This window comes from Salmo salar, chromosome 18, assembly GCF_965601325.2.
Source record: "Salmo salar chromosome 18, fSalSal1, whole genome shotgun sequence".
Lineage (NCBI taxonomy): Eukaryota > Metazoa > Chordata > Actinopteri > Salmoniformes > Salmonidae > Salmo > Salmo salar.
This window is the reverse complement of record NC_138308.1, coordinates 33,622,036-33,636,937: the sequence shown is the minus strand read 5'-3', so window position 1 is coordinate 33,636,937 and position 14,902 is coordinate 33,622,036. Positions and strand designations below refer to the sequence as shown.

The window sequence follows — 14,902 nt, the reverse complement described above, 5'->3', positions numbered from 1 at the left end:
GGAAAACTACTCTCTTCTTGCTACTTCATTCAAAGGAGTTTACACAGTTGGGAACTACCTGGCAGTGGCAGAAGTAAATGTCAGAAGTAAAGTCTTCTAGACAAACAGTCAGCTTGTGAGAATAGACAGTAAACTAGTAGAGAAGAATGTAGTTGGAAGTGTGCGATACATTGAGCTAACGTTTACTATTGTCATCATGGGGAAACCTTCCTTCTCTGAATCTACCACCTGGCTTGTCACGTTAACTAAACAATGTGTCAGGGATGTCTCTGTGTTAACACTGCAAATGCTTTTTACGTGATGTTATGAAGCCGATGCCTATTTTATCGTCCGTCAGATCTGATAACATCATGTTATCCTCTCTCTCTCTCTCTCTCTCTCTCTCTCTCTCTCTCTCTCTCTCTCTCTCTCTCTCTCTCTCTCTCTCTCTCTCTCTCTCTCTCTCTCTCTCACACACACACACACACACAGCACATCGCCTGACAGAAAGTACACACGCACACATACACCACATCGCCTGACGCAAAGAACACACACACACACTCACACACACACACATTGCCTGACATAAAGGACTGTCCCGAAACAGTCTTCTTTTCCTGACACAAATGTTGACCTTTAACCAGGACAGAGTCCCAAATGGCAACCTATTCCTTATATGGGATGGACAGCACACCAGAAATAGATTCCTAGGGAATAGGATGGACAGCACACCAGACATAGGTTCCTAGGGAATAGGGTACCATTTGGTATGAAGACCAGACATAGGCTCCTAGGGAATAGGGTACCATGTGGTATGTACACCAGACATAGGTTTCTAGGGAATAGGGTACCATGTGGTATGTACACCAGACATAGGTTCCTAGGGAATAGGATGCCATGTGGTATGTACACCAGACATAGGTTTCTAGGGAATAGGGTACCATGTGGTATGTACACCAGACATAGGTTCCTAGGGAATAGGATGCCATGTGGTATGTACACCAGACATAGGTTTCTAGGGAATAGGGTACCATGTGGTATGTACACCAGACATAGGTTCCTAGGGAATAGGGTACCATGTGGTACGTACACCAGACATAGGTTCCTAGGGAATAGGGTACCATTTGGTATGAAGACCAGACATAGGTTTCTGATACTATTTGCAACTATTCTTTTAGTTATGCTTTGCCAGGCAAGCTCAATCAAGCCCAGATAATGTATTTGAAATGATGTGAAATAGTATTTGAACCCAGCTGTGGTGGACAACACACACACACACAGCTAAATAAAGCAGTAACACAAGGTGATGTTTATTTTGACTGACCTTTAAAGCTCTGCATGCACAAGCCCTCCCGCAAGTACCGCCGCTTGGCTAGACGTGAAGGTAACTTCTTTAGACATTTATTTAGTGTAGTAATACTCTCTGCCAGTATTTAGAGTCGAAGAGAATGATTGAATATCAGCAATTCCTTCCTTTCAAAATGAATCGTCTGAATGTGTCACTTGACGTTCTGTGTTGTACTATATGTTGGGTGTGATAGGTGCTGAGGGAAGATCCATATAAGAGTCAATAAATTGATGAATGACTAATATGTTCAACGATAAAAAACAACAATTTCTCTCTCCCACAGGGCGATATGGGTCTTCAAGGTCTGCCTGGGCTAAGTGTAAGTATGCAGTCTTTTATGCAACTGTCTTCATATGAATGTACACGCTCACACACACACACGCACACGCACTCTCACACTCACACTCACACACACACAGGGGGGATGAGGAGAGGGTGGGGGGGTGAGGAGAGGGGAAGGAGGGGGGATGAGGAAAGTGGAAGGAGGAGGAATGAGGGGGGATGAGGAGAGGGGAAGGAGGAGGGATGATGGGGGATGAGGAGAGGGGAAGGAGGAGGTTATGAGGGGAAGGAGGAGGGATGAGGGGGGATGAGAAGAGGGGAAGGAGGAGGTCATGAGGGGAAGGAAGAGGGATGAGGGGGATGAGGAGAGGGGAAGGAGGAGGTTATGAGGGGAAGGAGGAGGGATGAGGGGATGAGGAGAGGGGAAGGAGGAGGTTATGAGGGGAAGGAGGAGGGATGAGGGGATGAGGAGAGGGGAAGGAGGAGGTTATGAGGGGAAGGAGGAGGGATGAGGGGGGATGAGGAGAGGGGAAGGAGGAGGTTATGAGGGGAAGGAGGAGGGATGAGGGTGGATGAGGAGAGGGGAAGGAGGAGGTTATGAGGGGAAGGAGGAGGGATGAGGGGGGATGAGGAGAGGGGAAGGAGGAGGTTATGAGGGGGGGATGAGGAGGGGAGAATGGGATTTGGAACTGCTCAGGTGAACAGTCTCAGTGTCACATTACCATCCACCTCTGTGCTGTCTGGGAGGTCAGGCAAGGAGAGGCTAGACAGGGGTAGATGAGCATGGTTAACCCCCTCTCTCCACACCTCTCCTGGGGCTTGGAGCATGGTGGAGAGCAGGCAGGTAGACCACTGGTCTGGAGCTCTGGGGGGAAGGATGGGAAGGGCAGGAGGAGATGAGAAGGGGGTGGCAGGTAGCATCCATGGTGGACCTACATGTGTGAGAGAAGTTGACGACAAGTTATCACATATGCCGAATACAACAGGTGTAGACCTTACCGTGAAATGCTTACTTACAAGCCCTTAACCAACAGTGCAGTTTTAAGAAAATAGAGTTAAGAAAATATTTACAAAGAGAAAAATTAACACAATAAAATAACAATAATGAGGCTATATACAGGGGGCACCGGTACCGAGTCAATATGCGGGGGAAAAGGTTAGTCGAGCTCATTTGTACATGTAGGTAGGGGTGAAGTGACTATGCATAGATAATAAACAGTGAGTAGCAGCAGTGTAAAAACAAACGGGAGGGGGTTGTCAATGGAAAAAGTCCTGGTGGCCATTGGATGAATTGTTCAGCGGTGTTATGGCTTGGGGTAGAAGCTGTTAAAGAGCCTTTTGGACCTAGACTTGGTGCTCCGGTACTGCTTGACGTGCGGTAGCAGAGAGAACAGTCTATGACTTGAGTGACTGGAGTCTCTATTTTTTGGGCCTTCCTCTGAAACCGCCTAGTATATAGGTGCTGGATGGCAGGAAGCTTGGCCCCAGTGATGTACTGGGCCGTACGCACTACCCTCTGTAGTGCCTTATGGTTGGATGCCGAGCAGTTGCCATACCAGGCGGTGATGCAACCAGTCAGGATGCTCTCAATGGTGCAGCTGTAGAACCTTTTGAGGATCTGGGGACCCATGCCAAATCTTTTCAGTTTCCAGAGGGGTAAAAGGCGTTGTTGTGCCCTCTTCACGACAGTCTTGGTGTGTTTGGACCATGATAGTTGGTGATGTGGACACCAAGGAACTTGAAACCCTCGACCCGCTCCACTTCAGCCCCGTTGATGTTAATGGGGGCCTGTTCGGTCCTCCTTTTCCTGTAGTCCACGATCAGCTCCTTTGTCTTGCTTACATTGAGGGAGAGGTTGTTGTCCTGGCACCACACTGCCAGGTCTCTGACCTCCTTCCTATAGGCTGTCTCATCGTAGTCGGTGATCAGGCCTACCACCGTTGTGTCGTCAGCAAACTTAATGATGGTGTTGGAGTTGTGTTTGGCCACACAGTCGTGGGTGAACAGGGACTACAGGAGGGGACTAAGCATGCACCCCTGAGGGGCCCCCGTGTTGAGGATCAGCGTGGCAGACGTGTTGTTGCCTACCCTTACCACCTGGGGGCGGCCCATCAGGAAGTCCAGAATCCAGTTGCAGAGGGAGGTGTTTAGTCCCAGAGTCATTAGCTTAGTGATGAGCTTTGAGGGCTCTATGGTGTTGAATGCTGAGCTGTAGTCAATGAACAGCATTCTCACATAGGTGTTCCTTTTGTCCAGGTGGGAAAGGGCAGTGTGGAGTGCGATTGTAGGTATTACATGTACAGGATACACATGGTAGACACTGTCCAATGAAATGCTTACTGGCAGGTTCCTTCTGGACAATGCAACAACAATAAGAAATAATAAAATATAAGAATACCAACATAAAATAAATGGCTCAGTAGAATAGAATAAACCTCTTCTCTCCTCAACTCTCCTCTCCTCAGCTCTCCTCAGCTCTCCTCAGCTCTCCTCTCCTCAGCTCTCCTCAGCTCTCCTCTCCTCAGCTCTCCTCTCCTCAACTCTCCTCTCCTCAACTCTCCTCAACTATCCTCTCCTCAACTCTCCTCTTTTCAACTCTCCTCAACTCTCCTCTTTTCAACTCTCCTCTTCTCAACTCTCCTCTCCTCAACCCTCCTCAACTCTCCTCTCCTCAAATCTCCTCTTTTCAACTCTCCTCTCCTCAACTCTCCTCTTTTCAACTCTCCTCAACTCCTCAACTCTCCTCAACTCTCCTCTCCTCAACTCTCCTCTCCTCAACCCTCCTCAACTCTCCTCTGCTCTGCTCTCCTCTCCTCTCTTCTAACTCAGTCTAGGAGTTCTAGACGCCAGTCTCTCCCAGTAGACCCTCAGTGTTTAGTGAATCCCAGTAGAAGCCTCAGCATGCTTCATGCATAGTGCTCCTATAATTGGGCTGGCTGCACTGTCTGCTTGTCCTCTCTAGTTCTGTTAACATGAGCCCAGGGGAGAGGGAGCTTAGTGGGAGCATAGCCTAGAAACTCCTAGAAACTCCTAGACAGAGACTGGTAGATTAATATACACACACATGCATGGGTGAACACACACACTCACAGAGACGCACGTACATGCGCACACACACAAACAATGCATGAACCCACGCACGTACACACACACACTAATACACACAGGGCCTGGCTGGTGGTGTTAGGGGAGGTGATGGGTGGAGATTAAGAGTACACTGTGAGTGGTTAGCTAATTATCTGCCCTGCCACGTCCCATTAGCACTGGAGCGAGGCAGAGTGTGTGTGACACCGTCCCTTTCATGTCACCCAAATACTTACCAAACCCCAACCGAAAACTGTCACCGTTGACGAGATATTTACTCTAGCTAATTATACATTAATAAGAGACGAATCAGGATAACAGAAATTCTATCCTGGCTATCAAGAACACCATGGTTGGCGTTACCAGGTCTTCTCACAACAGACTTGTAAACAACATTGCAGTGATAGTCTGAACACTACTGAATGCTACTAAATGGTAGTATAGATGAACTAGCCGATATACCCTATTCAGTTTAACCCAAGGTTTCCCTTTTACAAGTACTGTGTACATATGATATACATTGAGAATGAATTGAGTTAGTAAAGCATTACTTTGTGAGATAGAACTTTGTGTTTTATAGAGGGGCATCACGGTTCCTAGCTGTCATTCATGTTTATAGTCGCTGTCACAGATACCAAAGGCTTGTCAGCCGCCTTGTTAAACGATAGATTTCTGTCCACCGTTTTAAAGAGGCAATCTGTGATTCAAAAAAACAAGCCGCCACCCATCACAGTTTTGGTAAACGGCGAAGGGATGGGGCTGACACAGCTACTGTATGGATGCAAGGACTGCCCATCCATGAGATCAAAATGATAGTTTTAACCATGTTCTGAAGCTATACAGCAGGGGTAGACAAGCCTGTTCCTGGAGTTCACAGGTACTGCAGGGTTTTGTTCTAACTAGGCACAACACCTGACCAACTGAGCTAATTGATCAGTTCAGTGATTGCCTAAATTCAACACACTTGGTCTTCCAGGTCGATTAAATCCAAAACAGGAACTGCCTACCCCTGATGTACAGTGTTTGTTTACAATTATATTGTTTACAAACAATGGAGTTAAATAGAAGCTTATATTTGGGGTTTTGATGGGGTTCCACAGTTGAACTAAGCTCATGAAGCATTTGAAGTTATCATGGGTATATATCACCCCCCAAAAAGTACAAAAATTGATGTACCAACTACAGATTGCACCTTTAAGCACAGAGACAGGGGCCTGTGAGTGACTTTCACATTCTGTACACATGTCATGTTATGAATGGCTATTTTCTGCAGCTGCTGCTTCCAAGAAAAAGGCGTCAGTGTTTTTGCGAGGATGCCAATTGAAAGGGAACACCACTTATTTGGGATGGATGTGTAAGCTGATAGGTTGATCTGTGGCCCTGGATGTGGACAGTAGTTTGTGAGGACAGACAACTCTGTCTGTCTGTCTGTCTGTCTGTCTGTCTGTCTGTCTGTCTGTCTGCTCCCCTCCCTTCCACCCACAACACCAGTAGGAGTGTGACTGTGAAAGGCCCTAACCTGGGTTCAAATAGTACTGCTTAGACTCAGTCCCTTCTGACCCACATTCATAGCAGGATTTTTCAAAGAATTGTTACGAGATTACAAAAACCATAACCTGCCACATTCTGATCAATCTACCAATGCAGTTTTGTTCTTCTGATTGACCTATTTTGTATAGTGTATAATGTGTCTTCAATTAGACTGATATTGTAACTGTCATATTGTAGTTGTCATTGTTTTGTCTTGTTTGTTTCAGGTGGAGAAAGAGGGACTCAAGGGAGATCAGGTATATTCATATTTTCCTTGACGTTTCATTGTTTTTATGTGGTCCACTGAGTCTGAAGCTCATATCCTTATGTACCCACCAACACGTACCTCTCTATGCTGTTCTGACAGGCTGTTAAATAAACCATAAATGAAACAAAACAACTCTCTCCTCCTGATCCAAATCAATTTGATGAAGTGCACTTTTTATTATATAATTTGTCACGGAACAATGGCCCTGCCTAGGTCAGATTTACAATAGACCCAGGCATACAGCAGTTTATATGAGGCCTTGTCAGAGGAGGAATGACAACTGCAAGAGTTATGTTGGAGAACTATGGGAGTTCCTAATATTGATGGCGTACGGACATGCAACATCATTGTGAATGACAACTACAGTATTCTTTGTAATTTGAAATGTTCAAAACATTGTTTGTTTGATTAAAAAAAATGTTTGGTAACACTTTAATTAAAGCCTGCAGATATAATGCTTCATAACTTGTTAAAAGCATATATGAGCCTTTATATTGTGGCATAATCAAATCAAATTGTATTGGTCACATACACATATTTAGCAGATGTTATTGTGGGTATAGCGAAATGCTTGTATTCCTAGCTCCAACAGTGCTGTAATATCTAACAGTGCAGCAGTATCTAAAAATTCACAACAATACACACAAATCTAAAAGTAAAAGAATGGAATTAAGAAATATATAAATATTAGGACAAGCAATATCAGAGTGGCATTGACTAAAATACAGTAGAATAGAATACAGTATATACATATGAAATGAGTAAAGCAGTATGTAAACATTATTAAAGTGACTAGTGTTCCATCATTACAGTGGCCAGTGATTCCGTGTCTATGTACCTGTATATACGGCAGCAGGGTTGAGTAACTGGGTGGAAGCCGACTAGTGATGGCTATTTAACAGTCTGATGGCCTTGAGATAGAAGCTGTTATTCAGTCTCTCGGTCCCAGCTTTGATGCACCTGTACTGACCTCTCCTTCTGGATGATAACAGGGTGGACAGGCTGTGGCTCGGGTGGTTGTTGTCCTTGATGATCTTTTTGGCCTTCCTGTGACATCGGGTGCTGTAGGTGTCCTGGAGGGCAGGCAGTATGATCCCGGTGATGCATTGGGCAGACCTCTCCACCCTCTGGAGAGCGCTGCGGTTGCGGGCGGTGCAGTTGCCATACCAGGCTGTGATACAGCCCGACAGGATGCTCTCAATTGTGCATCTGTAAAAGTTTGTGAGGGTTTTAGGGACCAAGACAAATTCCTTCAGCCTCCTGAGGTTGTGGACGCGCTGTTGCACCTTCACACCACTGTCCGTGTGGGTGGACCATTTCAGTTTCAGTGATGTGTACACCTAGGAACTTGAAGCTTTCCACCTTCTCCACTGCGGTCCCATCGATGTGGATAGAGGCTTGCTCCCTTTGCTGTTTCCTGAAGTCTACCATCAGCTCCTTTGTTTTGTTGACGTTGAGGGAGAGGTTATTTTCCTGGCACCACTCAGCCGGGGCCCTCACCTCCTCTGCAAACTTGATGATTGAGTTGGAGTTGTGAGTGGCCACGCAGTCATGGGTGAACAGGGAGGATAGGAGGGTACTATGGTGTTGAAGGCTGAGCTGTAGTCAATAAACAGCATTCTTACATAGGTATTCCTCTTGTCCAGATGGGTTAGGGCAGTGTGCAGTGTAATGGCAATTTAATCGTCTGTGGATCTATTGGGGGTATTAAGAAAATTGAAGTGGGACTAGGGTGTCATGAAAGGTAGAGGTGATATGATCCTTGACTAGTCTCTCAAAGCACTTCATGATGACAGAAGTGAGTGCTACGGGGCGATAGTCATTTTGTTCAGTTACCTTAGCTTTCTTGGGAACAGGAACAATGGTGGACATCTTGAAGCATGTGAGGACAGCAGACTGGAATAGGGATGGATTGAATTTGTCCGTAAACACTCCAGCCAGCTTGTCTGCGCATGTTCTGAGGACGCGGCTATGGATGCCATCTGGGCCGACAGCCTTGCGAAGGTTAATACGTTTAAATGTCTTACTCCCGTCATCCACGGAGAACAAGAGCCAACAGTCGTTGGGAGCAGGACACGTCGGTGGCACTGTGTTATCCTCAAAGCACGCAAACAAGGTATTTAGCTTGTCTGGTAGCAAGACGTCGGTGTCCGCGATGTGGCTGGTTTTCCCTTTGTAATCCGTGATTGCCTGTAGACGCTGCCACCTACGTCTCATGTCTAAGCCGTTGAATCGCAACTCTACTTTGTCTCTGCCTTACACCTATGTAACCAGTCGTACACATATGTAACCAGTCTTACACATATGTAACCAGTCTTACACATATGTAACCAGTCTTACACCTATGTAACCAGTCTTACACCTATGTTTTGCATCTGACAGGGTCTACCTGGCTTAACTGGAGATACGGTACGCCCAGCACCAGCAATTAAACTTGAATGAAATCAGATCTAGGTATTTTCATACAGCAATTAAGCCAACTAGGCAGCCAGTGGTCTTTGTGCTGCACAGGAGGTTGGTGGCACAGGAGGTTGGGGAGAACAGGCTCGTGGTAATGACTGGAACGGAATCAGTGGAATGGTGTTAAATACATCAAACACATGGTTTCCATGTGTTTGATGCCATTCCATTTGCTCCGTTCCAGCCATTATTATGAACCGTCCTGTCAGCAGCCTCCACTGGTGTGCTGAGAACATGTGGCTCTAACATCTGTCTCCATAGCAGCTTTATAAGCAACAAGCTGTTAACCCATAGCCTGATCCAGGATCTGTCTGTGCTGCCTTTTTAACTCATATTGTCATTGGCAACAGGTCTGGGATGAGGCCATGAGTTTACATCTGTCTCCACAGAAACAAGCTGGATACACACTCATTCTAACACTGAATGCCATCCAACCAGCCTATCTAGGAATCCATCCAGCATCCAGCTAGCCTGGTCCATTGCTGTCCTTGTCGAGCCAATCTTCCTTTGGCATGGCAATGAGTAGGAAGGCATTGGCATGATAGCACAAACAGATCTGGAACCAGGCTAGCATCCAGCCCCTCTCTCTCTCTTACACAGAAGCGACATTTCAACAAATGGCAGAATATCAATAGCGTGTCAAACAGCGGAATGTTAGGCTATGTGTCCAGTGTTACTGGTGCTATAAGAGGCCTAGACCATGAAGCTCGGGTAACGCAACACCCAAAGCCTGGCCATACACAAATGACAGCCCTGCTCTGATACCCTTCTGTCTTCTGTCCCTAGGGATCCCCTGGGTTGCCAGGTCAGACGGGGGCTCTGGGCAAAGAGGGCAAAAGGGTGAGTAAATGCCACACACACAATCACACACAGGCACTGCTACTCTTTGTGTGGCCTGGGCTGGGCCTAGCTCCTGCTTCTGGACCCCCTCCCTGGGGACGGCCTGTAGGGGCCTGAGTTAGCCTGGGTGGGCCTGGGTGGGCCTGGGCTGGGCCTAGCTCCTGCTTCTGGACCCCCTCCCTGGGGACGGCCTGTAGGGGCCTGAGTTAGCCTGGGCTGGGCCTAGCTCCTGCTTCTGGACCCCCTCCCTGGGGACGGCCTGTAGGGGCCTGAGTTAGCCTGGGCTGGGCCTAGCTCCTGCTTCTGGACCCCCTCCCTGGGGACGGCCTGTAGGGGCCTGAGTTAGCCTGGGCTGGGCCTAGCTCCTGCTTCTGGACCCCCTCCCTGGGGACGGCCTGTAGGGGCCTGAGTTAGCCTGGGTGGGCCTGGGTGGGCCTGGTAGGGCCTGGGTGGGCCTGGTAGGGTCGAGCCCTGGGGGAATGCTAATAGTTTGACTACGTTTAATAAATGTCTCAGAGAGGTCAACATGACTGGCAGCACACGTGGCCAGTCCCAGCAGGCAGCTGTCCTAAGCAGTGTTATGTTTCCTATAAAGGGCCATACATGGTTAAAAGAACAATGGCTGTGACTGTACAAACAAGAACATTCCAGTTCTACCCACTTGGCCCACTTGGATTTCACCCCTTGCTACATTCGAGCAATCTTAGAGCTCTCACCAATTCCTAGAGGTACTGCAGTGGTCAATATAATTTTTACATTTTAGTGGTTTAGCAGACGCTCTTATCCACAGCGACTTACAGTAGTGATTGCATACATCTTTTTGCATTCAACTTAGCCTTGATTAAACTACAGCATGCATGTTATGTTGCAGTTATAAGAATAAAGCAAAGCAGTGCTTCAGATGCAGGATCTTAATTTGATCACCCTGTTACAGGAGAAAGTTGAGGTATTTTAGGTTTAAAAAGGCTTCTTAAAAGTCTTTCCACGTTAAGATTTTTGACCTGATTTTCTCTTCCTAAAAATGTATCAACCCCTACAAAAATGCACATTTCCTGTTAATGCAGGATTATTTTCCTGCTGTAGCAAACTGGCTCATATTAAGATCCTACACCTGTATGTTACCAGTATCGGATGGGTCCAACTTCCAAAACAAGGCTGGCTACCTATAAAACTGTGACCACCTGTTTTGAACACAGGAGGCTGCTGAGGAGAGAACAGCTGGAACGGAGTAAATGGAATGGCATCAAACACATTGAAACCATATGTTTGATGTATTTGATACCATTCCATTGATTCCGCTCCAGTCATTACCACTAGGTGCCACCAACCTCCTGTGGTTATGAGCCACACACTACAGTACTGTGGATCATTTTGCAACAGCTAATGGGGATCCTGATAAAATACCAAATACCAAATTGTAAGGATTGCACTGTAGGGAGTGTTGAGATTGTCCCGTTATGTTGGTTTTCAAACGTAAGTAGTGTAAGTATAGTGTATTGACTTAAGAAGCAAGCTGAAAGATGACTTGTTAGAGGCCTGATTGGTGTCACACGTTTTCTCCATCCCTAGCAAACACAGCTGATTAATCAACTTGCATTCTAAACGGAGGATCATGATTAGGTGATTTTATTTATTTATTTTATTTCACCTTAATTTAACCAGGTAGGCTAGTTGAGAACAAGTTGTCATTTACAACTGCGACCTGGCCAAGATAAAGCAGAGCAGTTCGACACATACGACAACACAGAGTTACACAAAAAAAAAATATATATATATAATAAATGCATGAAATGAAATGTATGCATTCACTACTGTAAGTCGCTCAGGATAAGAGCGTCTGCTAAATGACTAAAATGTAAAATGTAAATCAATTTGATTTGATTTGATTTGACCTGCTCTTTCCATGGCATAGACTGACCAGGTGAATCCAGATAAAAGCTATGATCCCTTATTGATGTCACTTGTTAAATCCACTTCAGTCAGTGTAGATGAAAGGGAGGTGACAGGTTAAATAAGGATTTTTAAGCCTTGAGACAGTTGAGACATGGATTGTGGGTGAATGGGCAAGACAAAATATGTAAGTTCCTTTGAACAGGGTGTGGTAGTAGGTGCCAGGCACACCAGTTTATGTCAAGAACTGCAATGCTGCTGGGTAATTTACGCTCAACAGTTACCCGTGTCTTTCAAGAATGGTCCACTACCCAAAGGACATCCAGCTAACTTGACACAACTGTGGGAAGCATTGAAGTCAACATGAGCAGCATCCCTGTGGAATGCTTTCGACACCTTTCTGAGTCCATGACTCGACGAATTGAGGCTGTTCTGTGGGCAAAAGGGGGGAGTGGGGGGGTTCTTAATAATGAAGGTATTCTTAATGTTTAGTACACTCAGTGTATATCAACAGTTTAGTGCTATTCCTGAACTTTTCCATAGCTCTCACTGACACTGCATGAGCTAACAGTGAATCACATTCTCAATGCAAGAATTCCTGGACAGAAAGAGAGAATTCAAATGGGAAGTTAGTTAGAGCTGATGGCGGGTGCTACTGTCTATATCCTCACACCAGAAGTGGAACGTTGCAACATAGCGGATCTGACCTCGGAGGCAACTGAATCGCTCGGTGTCAAAGGTCACAATTATAACGTGACCTCTATGAGAACTTGAACATAATGTCCAATTTCTACCCAATCATAACACCTTTAATTGGTTTCAGTCTGTGTTTGGAGCCCAATTGGAGTCCAATCAGCATGTTGTAATGTTTCCTCGCTGGGTTTGGACCACTGTTCATTAAAAGCAGTGAGCCCCATAGGGGAATAAAGTTGCATTTAAACTAATGTCTTCTTGAGTGTGGAACATGCCTGGGTTCAAATATGATTTGTTTTCTTTCTTTTTAACTGCACTTCATTTGAGCTCGCCTGGCGTGATGGATCTGGAGGAATAGGCAAAAACCCTGTCAACTGGCACTCTAGTCAGGCTCATTCAAATGCTTCTTTTTGTTGTTGTTGAAAGAACTCAAATACTAATTGAACCCAGGTCAGGTGTGGAAGGGTATCTCCTTCAGTAGTAATGTGTGAGTGGAGTGGTCGTTACACTAAGCCAGTCGGCCATTTGAATCAGTGTCAAAAAATGTTCTTCTGTTGAAGACACACACAACCTCTCTATTAATACCCAGGATGGGTCCCAAATGGAGTCCTGTTCCCTGCTGTATGCAGGGCACTACTTCTGACCAGAACCCTATGGGGTAGTGCACTACTTCTGACCAGAACCCTATGGGGTTGTGCACTACTTCTGACCAGAGCCCTATGAGGTAGTGCACTACTTCTGACCAGAGCCCTATGAGGTAGTGCACTACTTTTGTCCAGAGCCCTATGAGGTAGTGCACTAATTCTAAGCAGAGCCCTATGTGGTAATGCACTACTTCTGAATAGTACAAAGGGTTCCATTTGTGCCGCAGGTCCTGTCTTTGATGGCTGCTGGCCTGCATGGCTTCCTGGTTACTATGAAGGTGCTAAAGTTTCCCCCATTTAAAGCCCTGAAGCTGTCACATGTGGCCCATATGAAACTGAGAAATCACAAATTGACTTCCTGTTAGTTGTGTGACGTCCTAGGACAAAGTGACAATAAAGTCTGTGATTGTGTAACACAGTGTAGATCTGTATACGTTGAGATAAAATAGACTACCATCCCATGACGTGTCCAGGGAAATCCAGATTAACTGTACATCTGCCATCGCCTTACGTAGGCTGTGATACCCAGAGCTCGACGAGCCACTTATTCAGCGGAATGTCAGCTTTCAATGAAAAACAAAAACCTGGTAAGTTTCTAACAGATTTTATTAATATAAATATAAACTATGCACTTTTGACGCAATGGTGCACCAATCAGCTTTAGGTGGTTAAAGCTCTGAACCTGTCACATGTATCCCAGGGAAGTTGTTGATCAACCTGTGTCTTGGGAAGCCTGTGGTTTAATAAGGACAGGAAAGAAGACGTATTATTGGGGTCGGGTCTCTCTCACTCTCTCACTCTCTCTCTCGCTAGAAGGCCAGTTGATATCTCTCACCCAATTAACAAACCCTCACCCAACATTACACCTTAGTTTTACACCTTGTGAGTTCCCAGACCTGGGTTCAAATACTACTGAAAATAATTTTAAATACTTTGATTGTGCTTGATTGAGTTAGCCAATGCGCAATGGAACCAATAGAATAGTCCCAAATCTGCACGTCTGGCACTTCAGGAAGGGTAACGCTCGACAGTATTTGAACAATTTCAAATAGTATTTGAACCCAGGTCTGCCTTTCACACCTTCTGGGTTTCCACTTGGTAAGGTGGCCTCAGCTGCCACGGAATCTCTTGACTTCACTGTCTCTGAGCGCTCAAGACCTTTACGGAGTAGACGGAAGTATCAAGCTACTATCAAGGTATTGGATTAGACATTTGATTTGAGGTATAAGCTGTCGTCCAACACAGCCCCTCTCACACTGTCTGCTTCTGTTCAGTTGAAGAAAAACAACCGATCAGGCCCCGACCGTACGTCTCCCTTTAAAGAGACGTAAGAGGGCTTTGGAACAGGTGGGAACAGGGGAACAGGAGCAGAGAAGGAAAGGGTGTATTTCAATCATTTCTGGTCAAAGACGTATTCATGTACCTTTATTTATACAGGCTACTCTCATTGAGACAAATCTCTTTTACAAGAGAGACCTGTTAATATATATATAAACTGGGTGGTTCGAGCCCTGAATGCTGATTGGCTGACAGCCGTGGTATATCAGACCGTATACCGTGGATATGACAAAACATTTGTTTTTACTGCTCTAATTATGTTGGTGACCAGTTTATAATAGCAATAAGGTATGATGGGGTGTGGTATATGGCCAATATACCACGGCTAAGGGACGTGGTATATTGCCTAAGACTATCCCTTAGCCATGGTATATTGGCCATATACCACACCCCCTTATGCCTTATTGCTTAAATATAGCATAGGAGGATGTCAAGTCAGTATAACATGGTCCTTCACTGTCCTCCATGTGACTCCATAATAAATCACAACACAGTTGTATATCTCTGTTTGATCACATGACTTTAATGGTTGACCTTAACAAC

At 45.7% G+C, this 14,902-nt stretch overlaps 1 protein-coding gene across 4 annotated transcripts in view; it reads left to right on the top strand.

Annotated features, from left to right (window-relative positions):
* LOC106560244 (uncharacterized) overlaps window positions 1-14,902 on the top strand; it is a 240,705-nt gene that overhangs the window by 65,250 nt on the left and 160,553 nt on the right. For all 4 annotated transcript variants that reach the window (XM_082964905.1, XM_082964904.1, XM_082964903.1 and 1 more), the window contains exons 15-17: window positions 1,614-1,649; window positions 6,454-6,483; window positions 9,741-9,794. In XM_082964905.1, the coding sequence (XP_082821031.1) occupies window positions 1,614-1,649; window positions 6,454-6,483; window positions 9,741-9,794 (120 nt within the window). The remainder of the gene's footprint in view (window positions 1-1,613; window positions 1,650-6,453; window positions 6,484-9,740; window positions 9,795-14,902) is intronic.